This window comes from Sceloporus occidentalis, unplaced genomic scaffold, assembly GCF_023333645.1.
Source record: "Sceloporus occidentalis isolate IW3139 unplaced genomic scaffold, rSceOcc1.0.p SCAF_14, whole genome shotgun sequence".
Taxonomy (NCBI): domain Eukaryota; kingdom Metazoa; phylum Chordata; class Lepidosauria; order Squamata; family Phrynosomatidae; genus Sceloporus; species Sceloporus occidentalis.
Genome location: NW_028316994.1, coordinates 5165892 through 5184308, shown reverse-complemented (window position 1 = coordinate 5184308; position 18417 = coordinate 5165892). Strand labels below are relative to the sequence as shown.

The 18417-nt window shown below is 41.6% G+C and overlaps 2 protein-coding genes across 2 annotated transcripts; one reads left to right on the top strand and one right to left on the bottom strand.

Moving 5' to 3' along the window:
* The first annotated feature begins 739 nt into the window (after positions 1-739).
* On the top strand, positions 740-7606 carry TNNI3 (troponin I3, cardiac type). Its single transcript, XM_089480187.1, has 7 exons — positions 740-777; positions 1664-1705; positions 2497-2628; positions 4079-4168; positions 5429-5605; positions 6714-6823; positions 7244-7606. Exons 3-6 carry the CDS (start codon positions 2503-2505, stop codon positions 6813-6815), a joined length of 495 nt encoding a protein of 164 aa, XP_089336313.1. The 5' UTR covers positions 740-777; positions 1664-1705; positions 2497-2502; the 3' UTR covers positions 6816-6823; positions 7244-7606.
* Positions 7607-11810: 4204 nt separating this feature from the next.
* FGF21 (fibroblast growth factor 21) lies at positions 11811-18109 on the bottom strand. Its single transcript, XM_089480603.1, has 3 exons — positions 17614-18109; positions 16709-16812; positions 11811-13474 (listed from the first exon to the last, which is right to left on the bottom strand). Exons 1-3 carry the CDS (start codon positions 17855-17857, stop codon positions 13178-13180), a joined length of 645 nt encoding a protein of 214 aa, XP_089336729.1. The 5' UTR covers positions 17858-18109; the 3' UTR covers positions 11811-13177.
* Between the last annotated feature and the right edge of the window lie 308 nt (positions 18110-18417).

Sequence of the window (18417 nt, the reverse complement as noted above, 5' to 3'; positions counted from 1 at the left end):
CTGTATTAAAAATGACACAGAGGCTTATGATTTGGCACAAATGAAGTCTTGGATCTGACTGCCAGAAATACAATGCACTTCTTATTAGTAATGGGTAGTTTTGCATTATCAGAAAAGATGGCACTTTTTAAAAACAATGAAGATCAAGAGAGTAAACTGGTTTAAATAGACAATCACCCGAAATCCCAAACACATAAACCAGAAATAGGGATTTGTCCCCCTTCAGATGTTGGGCTGCAACTCCCATCCTGGACAATTGGCTATGATGCTTGAGAATGATGGGAGTTGCATGTCAACAATAACTAGAGAACCACATATTGTCCAGCTCCTAAAAGTGGAAGGTTTTCACCAACTCCATCATAACCCTCTACAATCTTCTGTAAAAATGGGCATTTTTAAAATGTAAAACCTTGGGGGGGGGGGGGTATTGTATTCTGTTAATATAATTTTATATATATACCTTTTTCCAAAGCTTGGGACTCAGGGCAGCCCTTTTAAAGCTACCCCCCTCCTTCCCTATATTTCACCATGCCATTTCATAAATACAGTGTGACAGTGAGGGTGATGAAATTAATGTGTTCTTTATTCCTGCAGTATGAAGAGGAGGAGGAGGAAGAATATGTGGAGGAGGAAACGGAAGAAACTGTAGTTGAGACAAAACAAGAACAGCCACCTCCCAAGCCTGCTCCCCCTCCTCCTCCCCCTGCTACTGTCCCTCCCCTCCGTCGGAAATCTTCTGCAAATTATCGAGCTTATGCTGTTGAGCCTCATGATAAGGTGAGTTGCTGTGTTTCCCTTTCAAGGGGTTGGTTGCCTTCAAGTCAGCTTTGATTTACAGTAACTCCCTGGAGATTATCACATGGGGATAAGAAACAGGAGAGAAATGGAATGCTCCCAACATGATTGCTCAATTGCGCAAATGTTTTTGCACGACGCCGCGCTCATCCTGTATTTCTCCCATTAATAACCTGCAATGCTCCCGTAACTTCTTATTAACAAGGGAAACCCCATGAATGGTTTGCCAATAGCACGAAGGAAGCACTATCGTGAAAACAGGGAAGCCAATAACATTTAATTCGCACTATCATGGAGCAAATGTGGGACCTTTTCCTGGACTGCATTTCGGTGCAGGCAATTCGTTCTCATTGCTACGATTCTTTTTGGAGTGGATTTCTCTCTTATTTATACTGTATGGAAATAATGTTGTGAAATATGTGAAGTTTATTTTGTTCTGTGCAGGACAGAACCATGATTCTTTGACATGCGCAGAAGCGCCGAAACAACTCATGTGTGAAACATTCACTAACAATATATTAATGATACAAGAATGGATGTACATGGAGCGCAATCGCGTTTCTCTGCCATTTTTGTATCAACATTGTCGCACAATTGCGCAACTGTGCGAAAATATGGATCGCTGTAGTGCTATTTTTTCATTATCTCCCAATAGCGCAATTGTAATGGAACTGACCTTTGTGTGATTCGAATGAGCCCAATGTGGCATAGTGGTGGAGTGTTGGATTACAACTCTGGAGACCAGGGTTCAATTCGCAGCTCAGCCATGAAACCCATATGAGAGTTATTTCTGTGGCATGAAGAATATTATTACTGCTTTTGTCCTGTAATAAATGTATCTTCTCCTTCTCTCTTTATTTCACTACAGAGAAAATCCAAGATAACAGCATCTCGGAAACTACAACTTAAGGTGATATTGGGAGACAGATATGTGTGGGATTGAAATGGGGGGAAAAACATACCTGACAGAAAGTAGCTGGTAAAAAGACACACTAGACAAGACTCTAGGTGCAAGGAAGCACACTGGAAACAAATGGGATGATGGAGGGGGTCACACTGGGGAAGATGCAAGGAAATGACAAAGCAAAGAAAGCACACCAGGTACAAAGAGGACACATTGGGGAAGATTCTAGAGCATTAGAATTCAGAGGTATAGCCATGTTACTCAGGAAAATCAGTATGCATAGGGATCAGTGTACCTCAGAGACTAACTTAGATCCTAGCCACACTGCAGAAATAATCCAGCTCAAGACCACTTTCACTGCACTGGATGAATGTTAGCAAATTCTGGGAACTGTAGTTTTGTGAAGCATTGAGCCTTCCCTGTCGGAGAACCCTGGGGCCACAATAAACTACAACTCCCATGATTTCTTAGCATTGAGCCAAGACAGTTAAAGCAGTCTCAAACTTCTGCAGTGTGATTTGGACCTAACTGTGCTAAAGCAGTTGTAGCATAAGCTTTTGTAGACAAGGTCTACTTCCTCAGGTGCCTGGCGTGAACTGGTGCCCAGGAAGTTTATAATCAGACTCTATGAATAGTCATAGAAATGCAAGAAAAAACACTGAGCACAAAGTACATGGTTGAGGGGACCTCTAATCTAAAAGCATTTAGGCCATGGCTGGCTCATAGTATTGGAGGAGCTGTATGAGAATATGCAACCTCATTGATTTAGTGTAACTGTATATCCTTCTTTACCACAGTCACTGATGCTCCAGGTGGCAAAGCAGGAAATGGAAAAGGAGGAACAAGAGAGTGCCCAGGAAAAAAAGCGATACCTCTCAGAGCACTGCACACCTTTAGAACTAGCTGGCCTTGGCCTCACAGAGCTGCAGGTAACTAGGGATGCAGAGGGAGGATGGAGCTTCACCAAGGATGAGATCTGAGATGTATCCTCACTATATGTAGTTACGATATTTTGATCCAGCTTTAACAGTTTTGGTTCCATCCTATGGAATCCCGAGATTTGTAGTTTGGGGAGGGATGCAAAGCATTTTCCACCAGACTGCTCTACTAGTGTTTTCATTCAAGGGGAGTGTAACAGAGAATTCTAAATCCCCCCCAAAACTACAAATTCCAGAATTCAAAGATATAGCCATGTTAGTCTGTAGAACCAGTATATAGAGAGATCTTGCAACACCTTTGAGACTAACTAAAGAAAGAAGTTGGCAGCATGAGCTTTCATAGACTTAAGTCTACTTCCTCAGATGCATTTGACTTCTTTCTTTAGTTAGTCTGAAAGGTGTGTCACCTGCCTTGAGCCCTCTGAAAATAGCCTATCTTACAGGTGAGGTGCATCATTTGTATTAAATTAGCTGCCCCCCTCTTTATCTTCCATATACAGAATGCACTATCTGGCAGGAAGGTTTATCTTAAGTTGGTCACAGGTGAACCAAGCTATCTTTCAATTCTGTGGTTAAAGCAACCGACATTAGTACAAACAAGCTGTTCCTCTAAATAATAAAATACTGTTTGCTGTATCAATAATTTTTCTCGCTTTCAGTATTTTGCAAATTAAGTTGCTTTGATCTGTGAGCGGTCATCAGAAGGTTAACAGGGGCTTTATTTGCAGGTCTTGATTGCTTTGACACACAGTACTGAAGAAGACAAGTTTCTGGAGGAAAACCATGCTATCAGCTTCTAAATGGAAGCTTAGCCTCTTGCAAAGTTTGAGCCAGTTGCCTCAGGAAATTAAACCCCTGTCAACTTCCAATGATTAATCACAAAACAAAGTACAGCGAATCACTTGCTATGACAAACAGGCAATTTTCGTCATTTGGGAGAGCAGCTCTTCTCAAACTGTACTAAATGTCCCATGAGGGCCAGTGTGGTGTAGTGGTTTGAAGGTTTGACTATGACTCTGGAAATCAGGGTTTGATTATCCACTTAGCCATGAAACCCAATTTTGGAGACCAGGATTTGATTCCTGGCTCAGCCATGAAACCCAAAGAGGGACCTTTGGCAAGTCACATTCTCTCAGCCTCAGGGGAAGACAATGGCAAATCTCCTCTGAACAAATCTTGCCAAGAAATCCCCATGATAGGTTTTCCTTAGGGTGGTCACAAGTCGGAAATGACTTGAAGGTGCACAACAAAAATAGAAAGGGAACCTCTTTTTCTTTTCTTATCTAATTGTGCTGAGATAGGTTGACTCCCAGAATCTCTAGCATTGCCAAGGCTTTATATTTTGCACACATTCAAAGTGTTCTTTGGACATGTCCTTCCTTATTATTCCTCCCAAGCCATGCTCAACATGCTTCTTCTTGACATGCCTCCCTCTCAACAGGATATGTGTCGTCAGCTCCACAGGCAGATTGACAAGGTTGACGAAGAGCGCTATGACATGGAGGCCCGGGTCAACAAGAGCATCAATGAGGTGAGCACAGGACCCTTTCATTCGGTTCTCAGGTTGGAACTAGGCTTCTGCTGCTTTGGTGCTTCACATAATAATTGAGAGCACAAGGAGAACATTGTAATGAAAAGTCAGCATGTGAAGTGGTTTGAGTGTTGGACTAAGGCTCTGGGAGATCAGGGTTCAAATCCCTGTTCAGCCCTGAAACCTAACTGGGTGACCTCTCAACCCCAGAGGAAGACAATAACAAATCTCCTTTGAAATTTTGCTAAGAAAACCCCATGATAGGTTCTCCTTAGGGTTGCCATAAGTTGGAAATGACTTTAAGGCACCTAACAACAAACAACAACATAATCTTTCCAAGAGTGACTAACAAGAGTGCCATAGAGGACTGGACAAGTTACAGCTTGAGGGTGACCAACTTCATAGGTCTGTTGCACAGATAGAAGTAGGAAGGGGAGAAATATATACTGCCCTCATGTCCTTGGGATTTTTAAAAAACTGCCTGGAAATGGTGTGTGTTTGTTTGTTTGTTTGTTTGTTTGTTTGTTTGTTTTTGAGGGGGATGTAGGAAACAGACTAGACACAAAATCAATATGCAAGTTGTGCCGAATGTAAGAATATATTAAGGATAGCCACCAGGGGGTAGTGGATCACTTTTTACACTAACATCTTAAGGGCCGCATCACAGCTGATGGACATCATCTATGTGTCGCTCTGGCTTTATATGAAAGGCAGGAGAGCTATTTTACTTTTTCAGTAAAAGAGAACATGGAGAAGTCCTGAACCTTCTCACATGTTTCCTCCTTGCAGTCCAGTACTTTAGCTATTTTTTTCCATTTGTCATACTGAAAATGAACTGCTTTCACAACCAAGACTCTGACTTTAAAAGGAGATGAATGAAATTCTTTCATCAGATGCTGTTAGTTGTTGGTAGAACAAATTCCAGGCACCCTATAAAACTGCAACTGTCTAGTAATGCTAGATATCCTATAGATCTGGATTCAGAGAAGTTACTTTTTGGGGAACAACTTCCAGAATTTCCTATTAACCATGGCCACTGGATGTTGGAAGTCCAAAAATGGTGTAGAAATAGTAGGGGAGAAAATAAATTTTCAAAGTGTTCAGAGTTCAGAGGAAAGTGCACTAGAGCAATCTAGCAGAGAATTCTAAGTATCTCCACAAATTACATTTCACATGATTCAATGGGCACAGAGCAGTTAGCTCAGTATCAAAGTGCTATAACTGTGTAGTGTCAATAAACCCACTCTCTCTTTGTTCCAGATTGAGGACCTAAACCAGAAGATCTTTGATCTACGAGGCAAATTTAAGCGTCCAGCTCTTCGCCGTGTCCGTCTCTCAGCGGATGCCATGATGCAGGCCTTACTAGGCTCCAAGCACAAGGTCTCCATGGATCTGCGGGCCAACCTCAAACAGGTCAAGAAAGATGACACGGAGAAGGTAAGGATGGAGGGGTAGGAAGATCTGTAACTCCAGGCTATGAATCCGTAACTGCAATACAGCCCTTATTTGTTTGTTTGTTTGTTTTATTTTTTAGTATTTAAAAATAGCTTTATTAACTATTCCCATTTACAAAAAGAAAAGAAAATATAAACATACAGAAATACAAAAACAATAACTCACGTATTATAACATACAACAACCAACAATCATTCATACCTTTCCACCCCATTACCCTACCTGCCTTGACTTCTCAATTATCTCCATTTGTGATCAGTAAAACTAAATCTATTATAAGACCAATTTCCTACTAAATGAACTTTCTAGCATACAGCCCTTATTGAGATGTTTCCTCCTTCACCCATTCCTTAGATATAAAGCAGTGTTTCTCAACCTTCCAAATGCCACAACCTTTTAATACAGTTCTTCATATTGTGGTGACCCCCAATCAATGGTCTCTGTTCCTAAGACCATCGGAAATATGTGTTTTCCTATGGTTTTAGGTGACCCATGTGAAAAGATTGTTCGACCCCCAAAGGGGTCGCAACCCACAGGTTGAGAACCGCTGATATAAGGAATGTAGATATGTTTCCTCCTTTATCCAGTTGACCTGGAGTTGACTGACTCTGGAATATCTAGGATATTCAACGTTGTTTGGATGGTAGGGATGGGCAACACATGAGGGCTGGACCAAGACATTTCAGTATTTGAGTGGGAGAACAAGATGGTGCCACATCCCATTTACCATGTACAAAAGTCAGCAACTGACCTGGGAGCTGTATCTTTCTTCAACACCAGTGATGGAAGAGTATCCTCAAGACATCAGGGCAGCCAAGAGATCATGCTTAGTAGGCCACATGGAATACAGTTCCCTCCTCCAACACCTAGCTGCCTCTTCCTAGTATCTGCCACTTGTGGAAACTGCTTCATTCTCTAAGTAGGGCTGGCTCTTCCCAGAAATTACCTGACCCCCTTGAAGATTCTCATCAGGTCTTCAGCATAGCTCCTAGTCCCAAGAATACAAGAGCCATAGTTATGCATGCTTCGTACTTAGCAGGAGGCTTTGCATCAGTGATGTTTCATGAACTCCTCTGTCATCTTCCCACAGGAGAATCGGGAGGTGGGTGACTGGCGGAAGAACATTGATGCTTTGAGCGGCATGGAAGGGCGCAAGAAGAAATTTGAGGCCTCCACTGCAGGGCAAGCCTGAATCCTGAGGTGAGAGAAATTCTTTCAATAGCAGTGTATTAAAGGAGGTGGGTTGTATGTATGTGTTGATGAGAGAGGATGTGATGTGCTATGCTAGAAGTGTGAAAAAAGGGAGACCGTCCTACAGGTGGATTGACTCAGTCAAGGAAGCCATGGCCCTGACTTTGCAAGGCCAGAGCAGGCAGTTGCCTTAAGTCAAGCTCAACTTGACAGCAAATAACAACAGCAATATTTCAGATGGAGGAGGAACCTCAGCCTTGCTTAAAGTCACCTAGTGATTTCATGACAAAAACAAAATTCAAACCAACAGCTTCCTGATTCATAGTTCAGCATCTTAGCCACTATTCTACACCAATTTATAAAAGAGATAAAGCAACCAGGAATTCAGTTCAGGGTGGTTCTCTGTATTTTCTCTTCTCTTTTTTTCAGATGGATTCCCTGAAAATTCTGCTGTGGAAATCTGCCTGCATGAAGATACTCCATCCTTGAAGAATACATTCTCATCCTCATGTTGTATGAATTTTGGTGTAGGGAGGGAGAAAAGTAGAAAAGTGCACTGTAACATCTTCCTGCTCCCAGGAACAAGATTTGCAACTCAGACCATTTTGCAGAGTGCCTAGAAGAGAAGCAAATTTAATTTAACCCCTAGTATATATCCATACTGCACAATTGTAGCAGTTTGATATCATTTTCCATCCTGTGGAATCTGGAATCTGTTCACTGGGGAGGGACTGAGACTTCTCTACCAGAGAGCTCTAGTCCACTCCCCTGAATTACGTACTTAGGCTCTCTAGTAGACTTAACTCAAAAGGGTGACCACAACTAAGTACTGAAACACTTTATTTGGAAAAGATCTTGGATACAGTTCAAGGAATTCTTAGAAAAAGAGGAATTCCACATGGCTGTTATACTTCATTCTATGGGACTGCTGGTCATAAGACTGTGAAGTTTACTTTGTGGCACTGCAAACAACAGACGTGGTGTCCCATGATGCACACTCATTTCCTGCTCTTCCCAGTTTCCCAGGTAGGGATTTCCCACCCCCTGTATTTCTCTATAATCTTCTGATGGCAGAGAAGGAGGGGTGCATGTCTGATGATGGAGACATATTCATCTATCTATCTATCTATCTATCTATCTATCTATCTATCTATCTATCTATCTATCTATCTAAAACACTAACATTTTCATAGCATCTCATAAGAGATGCAGTAGCTGGCTCTCCAATCATGGAAGCAACAGAGAACTGCAGCCTACAAAATGCAGAATGAACAAACACAGGCTAACTACAGACTGTTGCAGGAAGAAAGAGGGTGTGATGAAGTCAACAAATGGGAAACGAAGGATGTGGTCCTGTACAGGGAGACGTAGTTATGTGATGTAGCTACAATGGTTTCCTGTTAAAATCCCCACTCAAACTCACCTTTTCTTAGCTGCAACACTCTGAACCGGGCCATTTCTTGGTTAAGAGGAGCAGCAAGCAAGCTGGACACACAATAGGCATACCCAGAAATCACAAGGTCTCCAGAAATCTCCAGAGGTTCAACAGGTGATGCCATTGCTCTGGGTCCAGCCATAGGAATATAACTGGACACTTGTCTTTTGCTCTTCCCACCACCACCTACAACAACCAGGATGGAGGCCAAGATTGGGGACTGCAACTGAGAACAGTGGGTTGTGGGAGGTTTTGGTCATTGTGTGGTTGGAATAGCGAGCAGCAATGATGTAAGCCTGACTTACACCATTATAATTCAACAACAGGATGCCTGACAACTTGAATTCATGTTCTTGGAGAGACATCCAGACTAACAACCAGTGAGTATAGGCACAGAATTCAGAGACATAGCTGTGTTAGTCTGGAGTATCAGTATGCAAAGGAATCCTGTAGCACATTTGAGATATTAAAGGCTGGAGTGTGCCTTTGCTAAGCTGGACTTTCCATAAAGGAAAAAGAAATGCTTTTTGGGTGATTGTAATCCAGCAAGAGTTCTTGCCTTCAGAAATGAAATGTCTCATCTGTTTTGTGTGTGTGGAACAGCTAGCAGTCTACAAAGTGTGGGAATGGAACAGTATGAGACAAAACCAACCTTAGCTAGTCAGATATCTCCTTCAGCAATCTTGTGTAGCGGGGGGGGGGAGTGTTTCTGATCCCAGTTACTTGCTGCTCCAGTTCTACTGTTTTTAGAGCTAGTTGCTATTTCCTGGAGTGCTCCCTGATAATGTGGACATAAGACCATATATATATATATATATATATATATATACATACATATATATATATTGCTCAGCCACAAAGGCTCTCAGAACAGTTTACAGATAGCTGACTAGACAATTCCCTGTCCTCAGGCTTACAATCTAAAAAGACATGACACAAAAGGAGAAGGGAATGGTGGTGGGGAAGGGGAATAAGTCCAGCAATTCTTCTGTCCCTCTGAGGCCTGGACCAAGGCAGATGAACTGGAGGGAGGGCCCTTCTCCTTACTCTGGCTAAGCCTGATGGACCTGTGTCTGCCTTTTGCTCCCTCGAAAGATCATGATGTCACTTAGCAATCAGTAACTTTGTGGTGCCACATAGGGAGCATGAGAACATCATGATGCCACAAGATATGGCTATGTAATCATTACGGACTCTGTTCCTGGGGAGGACAATGCCCTATTTCATCATGATTTAAGAAATCACAAAAAAATGAAGGTAGGTTGATTGGCATCCTGCTCATGCCCTTGCTAGCAACTGCACTTTTTCCAGGTTCACAAAGTGGTGGTGAAGGAAGGTAGACAGAATCTGTCATCTTTTGAGGGCCCTTTTTCTCCAACACCTCACTTGGAGAGGGGTTTATCATGGATGTTTTGCTGATGGCTGATTTCTTCTTGCTATCTCTGTCTCTGGTAGGTGATAACAGGAAGAAAAGTAGTTACAACAGCATAATGTACCAACAGGATTCTAGTTATCGCTAATGAAAGCTGTTGTGAAGCCCCAAGACATGGGGATCTCTACTCAGAGTCCTCAGAAATGGGCTGCCAAGTAAGAAATAAATCAGAACTGAACCAAAGTGGTCTTATCATGTTCCCTTCCCTTTGTGATCCCAGATTAGCAGGGAGCACTCCAGGAAATAGCAACTGGCTTGAAAAACAGTAGAACTGGAGCAGCAACATTGACTGGAATCTTGGTGAACTACAGTGATGTAAGTTGGATTCAAATCACTGCAACTCTCTTTTTGCTCATTATGATGGCCTTAATTGTTTTACCAGCCATACAATGACTGAAATTTATTCAAAACTCACCTTTTAAGCATTGCTGCTTTCTGGCATCTTGTTACATAGTACAACATCACTAGTAACTGGTGTGCACATTTATGATCTTGGCTCCATTGCCATGACCACAAATGGCCCCACAACCCACTTTAAAAGCCAAGCAGCTTTACCAAGGGACATAGTTCTGCAGCACAGGTGAGCAGGGTGCTGATGGATGACATGTCCATCTCCCTCTGCCAGTGATGCGTCATCATTCAGCACTCTGTTTGCCAATGCCCCATCCCTCGATCCCTCCATATGGATGCCTGGCTTTTAAGGTGGGTCTTGGAAGGCATATGGAGTGTACCATGACACTGTAGAGCGTTGATAATAGACCAAGAAAGGGTCTGATAGGTCCAGTGAGGGACCGTATTAGTTTGGGAGTCTAGAATCGAGAGACTCGGTGTAGCCCGACTCTGAAAGAGGGGTCTCGGTTGCAGAAGTTCCTGAGGGAATAGTCAGTAGGGAACTGCTTGCTCCAGAGTGGGACAGTTAGAGGAAGGGTCTGTTCCAGAGGGGAACCTGGTTATGGTCTAGAGTGAGTGACTTTTTACCAGTTAATGATTCTAGTTGAGGGAGATATTATAGTAAGCCTGAATGACGATATTATTGTGTATAAACTTAGAAAAGTAGGCAAATAGGACAGTGCCAGTTTCCTTGAAATCTAGTAACAGTAATACTCTGTAGTGAGTGTAACAGTTAAAACAAAGCAACCTCTAAGAAGTAACACATGCCTGAACTAACAGCTGTTTAATGCCATTCAGTTCAAGTCATATCTGTTTAAACCCTTTGTTCAATAAAGTTCATATTTTGTTTTATTTAAAGGCTTGTCTGCCATATATATTATATCCACGCTACTATTATATAATACTGTGAACCTGAGTTTTAAACAGGGTGCTGTCATCAATTATATTTGGTGGTAGACCATAAAGAGTCGTCACATATTGGGTGGCAGCGATGAGATAATAAAAGTCCCAAGCGCCTGCCACAATAGAAAGGGTGTCCGTTACAGGATCTGTTTTTGCTCCAGTGAACATCATCCCCATATATGCTTCTGAGTTTAACTCCATGATGTCCAGTGTACTTTTAGAGTACTATGTGGCCCAACCCCAGTTTGTAATCACTGTCCCTCTCCAATTGTTTGTCATTCCACTTTTCCAGCTTCTACAGTGCTATATATATATATATATATATATATATATATATATATATAATTCTTTAGAAATGTCCCAGTTTCATTCCCCTCCTCCCACTTTCTTCCTTTCTCTTCATCTTACTTCAAGCTGGTGCAAACTGATTTCAAAGTACAAAAGTCATTTGCACATCCCAGTGGGCTCAAGGGGGAAAATTGCTAGAGAATCTCCTGGCTTGGGTGATCGTCCTTATTTCTTTTGCCAACTTGACCACACTCTGATGCTGCTTGGCCAGGCATGTCCTGGTTTTCCTCTGTGAAATGATGAAGGGTCTGGTGTTCTTTCAGAGCATCTGAAGATGGTCTGATCTAAACCATCTGTTTGGAAGGATAGATCCCAGAAAACTGGCTTGCTTTGTGGTCAGGCCCCAGCTGATAGGCACAGTCACAACATAGCCTAGTATTAAAAGCTAAGAGATATCACCTGAGGACACCTTTTTAAATTCAGTACCATATTTTTTAAATCAATGCTTTATTCATCTTTTTAAAGTACATACGCTACACTTTGTCCATTCTTATATTTGAGGCACTGTTCAACAGGAAAGCACAAAGAACTAGATAATAAATACAGAAAACAAGATGATATTTAAAACAAAGTTGAGCAGTTATGCTGGGAAAACACAGTGCTGTCACAGTACTTGAAATCAGAGTGCTGGCGTAACACATTTGTCCATAAAACACTAGTGCTGAAAAATACAGCACTTCCATGAAAAAACAACAATACAGCATATAAATACATAAATAAATAAATAAAAATGATCGGCATTGAGTGTCCTTCCTTTAAATTGTTTCATACATGAAGTGCAGCCGGGATAATAGTATTTTTATTTGGGATGAGAGGAAGATACTCCTCCTGAGACCCTCCAGATCTTGTTGGACTGAAACTCCCAGCAGTTGTAGCCAGCACAGGCATCAACAGGGGATAATAGAAACTATAGTCAAATGACAACTTGAAGGCAACAAGTTCTCCATCTCTGCTTTGAGGTAACTTCAACTGGGAGCCCATTCAAAATCAAACTGCTTTACAAGCTTGTTAGTTGCTTCTTATGTTTTATCTATTGCTTATAAAACAAGCATGGTACAAATACTTAATCTCTGCAAACATGAGCAGCCACAGAGAAGATGAGAATAAACAGGGCTCAAAATGCTATTATTGACTGTTGTGGTATCTTCAGACCTACAAATCCTCACTGCTGCATTGCCACCACTTTCCTGCTCCTCAAGTATTCACTGAAGAGGAAAAGGAAGAAAGCACCAGTGAAGAAAATCTAAGGCACAAGATCATTACAAACATATCAGCAGAACAGATTTCAACAGCCATTCCCTCTCCAGGAAGGGAAATAAATATGGAGAAATACAATATACATATGTTTGTATAAATAGCAATATATAAATTATTTGTCAGCAAAAAAAATCTTATTATGCCTATCTGTTCTGCATCCCTCAATAAATAAATTTGATATATAATAAATAAGTCATTTAAATAGAGGGGAAAGAACTCAAGCTGAAAAGATGAATAACAACAGCATAAGAAAAGCAAGCAAATGTCCATCCAACACGCACACCCTCCCAAATTTTGTCTCTGCTGCTTGACATTCTGCATGTGTCATAGAAACACATAAATTATACATCTGTTTGCAACACCACTAGGATGCAGCTATGGCAGTTTTGGGATGCTGGAGTTGAGGATACAATATGAAGATAGTCACATTACAGTGTCTTTGTACCAAATGCAGTGTCCTCTTTCTTCTCCTCTTCTCCCTCAAACTGAAGTGCTTCATTGTATTTATGGCAGGAAAACCCAGAACTCCAAGTTTGGCAAAAGTTCTACTTGAAAGTTTGATCTCATAAGCCCTCCCAAAATCCGGAGTCCAAGTTTATCAGAAGACATAGCTTGGGCTCATGAAACCAGGGTTTTGGCCTAAGATGCTCAGAGGGTCAGCCGACTCAACATCCAATTGCTGTTCATAGAAGTCGTAGTCCACAAACACGGGTTCAAGGGGGATTTTGTTGACTAATGGCAGGAACTGGGAGAAGGGAGGCAACTGACGGCTCTGGCCCAGGTTCCCCGTTGAGCTGAGACTGATAGGAATGTTGTAGCTTTCAGAATAATAGAGGTTGTAGCCATCACGGAGAATCATCTCACGGAAGTTGCACGCCTCCTCAGAGTAGAATAGCTATTGAGGGAAGAAATACAATGAGATTATGTCTCCATTTATGGTATAATTGTTGCTGTTGTGTGCCTTCAAGTTGTTTAAAAGTTATGGAAACCCCAAGGTGAACCTATGATGAGGTTTGCTTGGCAAGATGTGTTCAGGGGAGGTTTACCATTGCCTTCCCCTGAGGCTGAGAACCTGTGACCTGCCCAAGTTCACCCAGTGGGTTTCATGCCCAAGCACAGAATCAAACCCTGGTCTTCAAAGTCATAGTCCAACACTCAAAACACTACACCATGATTAGCTATGCAAATATAAGTTCCATTATGGAGTCATGGTATTCTAGAACCATTAAGGGTCATTAGAGTTTGGAAAATTTACTGTTTACACCACTACTCTCACAATTGCTTCATCAGCATGACTTGCAACTACTGGCCCTTTCCCTCTGTACAATTATTTAAAGGTAGAATAAAATGATCCAGAAGTACCAGATTGTTTGCAGATGGAGTTCAACAACGTTTATCCTTCTCAAAGTTCACTACAGACCAGCCACACAAGTCCCACCAAACCACCAGATTAATCTGCATTGGTGCATACCAAGGCCAAACTGAGCTGCACCATATTCTCGGCAGAACTCTGCAACCCCAACACCAGGGATGAGAATTGTTCAGTCCTCCAGATGTTTTTGAACTACAATTCCCATGGTCCCTAAGCACCATGGCTAAGGATAAGGAATGCTAGCAATTGTAGTTCAACAACATCTAAAAGGCTGCAGATTCATAGCCCTGCACTTTACCAACACGATTACATGAGATCAGAAATAGTTGCAGAAGTGGACAGGAATGGATCTTGTTAGTGATACGAAAGCACAAGTCTGCCTTACATCTGTGCATGTTGTTTTTCTGCTCATTGAGGAGGCCAATAGTCTTTCCCCTCTTCACAGTAAACAAAGTCACCCCAGAACTCATATGTTTGCTGTGACAGTGTCCCTGAATAGTCATTCCATGGCTGATGGAGATCAGTGGAAGGGATTGAACAAGTAGCTGATTATGTCTCATAGCCAGATACAAACCAATGACATTGTCCACAGAGACTTTGGTAGATCTTGATAGATTATGTCATAGGTCCACCACTGGCTATGGGGCACAGCCAGATGCTTCTCCAATCTCTACCAGCCATAAAATGGCTGTTTAGGGGTCTACCTCAGTAAAACCATGAGTCTTGGGGATGGTGTAGCAGAGTTCCACCTATGAAACTTTTGCACTACATTGGGTAATATAGGATCTCAGCCATTGTTTTGGACCTTGCAACCAACCTCTTAATCCCCTTGCTATGCTCACTTCAGTGGGTCTATGAGAGGGAATGCAGCAATATACAAACACACACATTTCATTATTCAAAAGCTGCATCGGTAATGAATGTGGGGTGGTTTTTGTACAATTCTGCAAGCACAGTGCATAAACTCAGAATTTGGTTCAAGGCCAAGAGTTTTAATGCATTTATTATTTCTTTACTTCCATCACAAACAATTAACCATCTGTCAAAACAATCTATAAAATAGTCTGGGACCCTGAGAATAACAGCTTGCATGCTTGCTAAGCCCCTATGATAGTGCAAATGGACCTGCAAGTACACTATACACATGCTAAAATTGAGAAGCAAAGGGTGAGATTCCACTTGCTGCACCATATTCCTGGAACTGCTTCCCTGAACATCTGTGGACTATCTCTTCTCTTGCTAGCTTTAAATCTGAATTAAATACTTTCTTGTTTTGTAAAGTATTTGGAACTGTATTTTAATATTGTTTTATAATTTTATATTTGATTATATATATTGGTTGTTTTTACAGTTTGTATTTTAATTGCATAACTTGCTTAATTTTGTATAATTTATATTTTATGACTTTTAGATAGTATGCCATTGGCAGGTTATATGCTGTTTTGATGATGGCTGTAAAGTGCCATACAAATTTATGGCACTATATAAATAAGCATTAATGATAATGATAATGATAATGATAATGATAATGATAATGATAATAATAATAATAATAATAATAATAATAATAATAAATGAGATAGGGGTGCTATGATCTGCATAGTTCTTTGTGTATATCCATCACTTGCATAAAAAGAATTGTTCAAAATAAACACAATTTACTCAAGTTGCTTGCATTTGTTCTCAACATGAATTACATCTATCATGATGCAATAATTTAATTCAATGTTTAGGTCAAAGTATACATAACCCTTGCAATGTATGATTTTTACCTACATTATTCCTAATGTGGCCTACAATGTATCTGTTGTTGTTGGGTGCCTTCAAGTCATTTCTCACTTGTGACAACCCTAAAGAAACATGGGGTTTTCATAGAGTTTTCTGGGCATAGTGTTCAGAGGAGGTTTGTCATTGTCTTCCCTGCCCACATGCTGAGCTGGGATTCAAACCCTGGTCTCCAGAGTCATAACATTCAAAGCACTAGGTCATTGTGGCGCCACAATGCATTTAGGGGTTCTGAAATTTCCAGATTATTTCAATTTACATTATTTTTGTTTGGCCTAATAAAGATTTTATCACAATATGGATTATGTAATTTGTTTTATGATCAGCATGGCCACCCTGTATTTGTAGAATTTTGTGGTTATTTATACAGCCACTATTTTTTTTTAAGGCAACAATGTGAAGAGCCTGAGCATGGATCTTCAGTAGAGTTGCCAAAATCAAAACTAAAGAGGAGTCCTGTCCCTTTAATGGCTGTGTAGAACAGGGAATTTCAGCAGGTGTTGCTTGCTATCTGGCCGCATGACAAACAACACCTCATGAAATTCCCTCATAATACACAACTGTTGAATGTACAAGAAGCATCTCCAGTTTTAAACCTGTCAGCCCTGTGATTTGGCCCTAAGAGAATCTGTTCCAGGCATTTTGGCTTCTAGAGTTCTGCATCTAATCCACCAAATCCCCATTTTGACCAAGAGGACCAAAGAGCCTATACATCTCCAGCCAATGAGAAAGGAGTTTGCAATTTGTTGTGGCACCAGAGCTCTCTGACAGGAAGGCTAAATATCAGTAATACTCCAAATCCCGTAATTTCATTGCATTGAGCCATAGAGGCATCGAAAGGAATTAAGCTGCTACCACTAGTTAGAACAGGCTATTGCAAAAATGAACTAATAAGTTGCTTGTTGTTTGTAGCTAACTTTTTCTGAACTAGGCCCCAGACTGCCAAACATACATAGAGGCAACCAAACTTACTGAGCCATAGAGACGTCCATTGGGCTTCATGCAGAGAAATCTAGAGGTCTTTTTGGCCTGCATGCGAATGATTCCTGGCTTCACAGCTTTGATCTCCATCAAACCTGCAAGAAATCCAACATAGAAGAAGGGATGAATGGGGAAAACCAACAAGTCCTTAACCCATGTCATTTTCTAATAATCTAGTCACCTTCCTCCTGTTCAAATCCTCCTGTTCAGATCTCATTTGGTTGTCAGATTCAAAACCAGAGAATATTTGTATATTGCTATATCTCCCACTATGACTAAAGAGTAAGTGCTTGTACATTCTCCTACGCCATTGGCTGCCCCATTCTGTCTTTCTGGTTGCTTTGGTTTGCATTGCTTTTTTCTGTGAAAGTTAAGATGGAATGATAGAATGGAAGGGGCCTCATAGCCATTGAATCCAACCCCCTGCTTGGTGCAGATCTCCAGCTAAAGCATCCCCAGTAGATAGCTGTTCAGCCTCTTTTTGAAGGCCTCAAGATAAGGAGACCCCACCACCCCTCTAGGCAATTGGTTCCATTGCCAAATTGCTCTTACTGTCACTCCCTCTTCTCTTGAAGAGTGAAACCATGTCAGCCTTCAGTCTTTTCTTCATCAAGCTAGCCATGCCCAGCTCCTTCAACCTCTGCAGAATGGGGCAGTGTCTTTGCAGTGCTCACAACTGTACAAAAGTGGGTTTCAGAGAGCACAGCTCACCATCATCACAGCACTGGCAAAAGCTACATCTTGCAAAGCTCTCAGGGTATTTTTTCCTTGTCTATCTCCCTTCTTCCCAGGGAGCCCAGATGTATTTTGCCACCCCATCCGATACATACAAACTAGCATACACATAAAATTCAGAACTTTCCAAATGAAAACCAAGGGTTTCACCAAATACTCACTGAAGGGATTCTGAAACCTGGATCCATGCACTGTGCCATCTGACAAGATCTCCAAGTGGAGGTGTGTTTGCTCGTCCGCTGTGTAGAGGTGGCGAAGCCGGACCTGCCCATCAAATTGGTAGATGGGATTGGAATTTGGCAACGGGAGAGCAGGAGCTGTGTGGAGCAAGGCAGCCCAGAAAGCAAGGCTGATGAGAAAGAGGAGGCTGCTTTTGCATCCAAGAGGGACAGAAATGGCCATCATGGCTTGAAGGAGATCAGACCCAAGAGACAAGGAAGGCCTAATGGCAAAGGAAATGTGCCAGGTGCCTGAAGAACACCCAGAGATAAATGTAAGGTTTTGGCTCTTGCAGTTCTCTGGACCTTACTCTTTTCTCTGGAGAAGAACCAAAGAGTTCTAGATCTCTAAGCCAGCAGGTTCAACTTACTAGGACTCACTTCTCATCCAGGAGCTACCACTTGGAACCCTAGTACCCCAAGTCCCAAAAAGAAACTTCAGTCTACTAAGAATGGTTGAAAGTAGTTTCTGTTGGGTTTGGGGACTGATTTTTTTTTAGTTTGATTTTTTGTTAAGAATCCAAAATCCAATCAGTTGAAATGTTCAAAATCAGGAAGAACTCCTTCTGTTTCCTTAGAGCTGTCTCAGTCCAGACAGGTTTGCTCCCAGCTAGCAGGCACGGGGTATATATACACAAACACACGTTTGGACAGGAGTGAATGCCCTTCCCCTTGGCTTTCACTCTACCCACATCCTTTCTTCCTCCCCTCTCCACACACACTCTCTAGGTCCAGAGCCTGAGTCAC

Excerpts from the sequence above, each read along its gene's own strand:
- FGF21 (XM_089480603.1), bottom strand. The coding sequence starts at position 17,857 with ATGATGGCCATTTCTGTCCCTCTTGGATGCAAAAGCAGCCTCCTCTTT. Across the intron at positions 16,813-17,613 it reads CAGGTTTCAGAATCCCTTCA|GTTTGATGGAGATCAAAGCT; the intron begins GTGAGTATTTGG and ends GATTTCTTGCAG. Across the intron at positions 13,475-16,708 it reads ATGGACGTCTCTATGGCTCA|CTATTCTACTCTGAGGAGGC; the intron begins GTAAGTTTGGTT and ends TTCCCTCAATAG.
- TNNI3 (XM_089480187.1), top strand. The coding sequence starts at position 2,503 with ATGCTCCAGGTGGCAAAGCAGGAAATGGAAAAGGAGGAACAAGAGAGT. Across the intron at positions 2,629-4,078 it reads TTGGCCTCACAGAGCTGCAG|GATATGTGTCGTCAGCTCCA; the intron begins GTAACTAGGGAT and ends CCCTCTCAACAG. Across the intron at positions 4,169-5,428 it reads TCAACAAGAGCATCAATGAG|ATTGAGGACCTAAACCAGAA; the intron begins GTGAGCACAGGA and ends TCTTTGTTCCAG.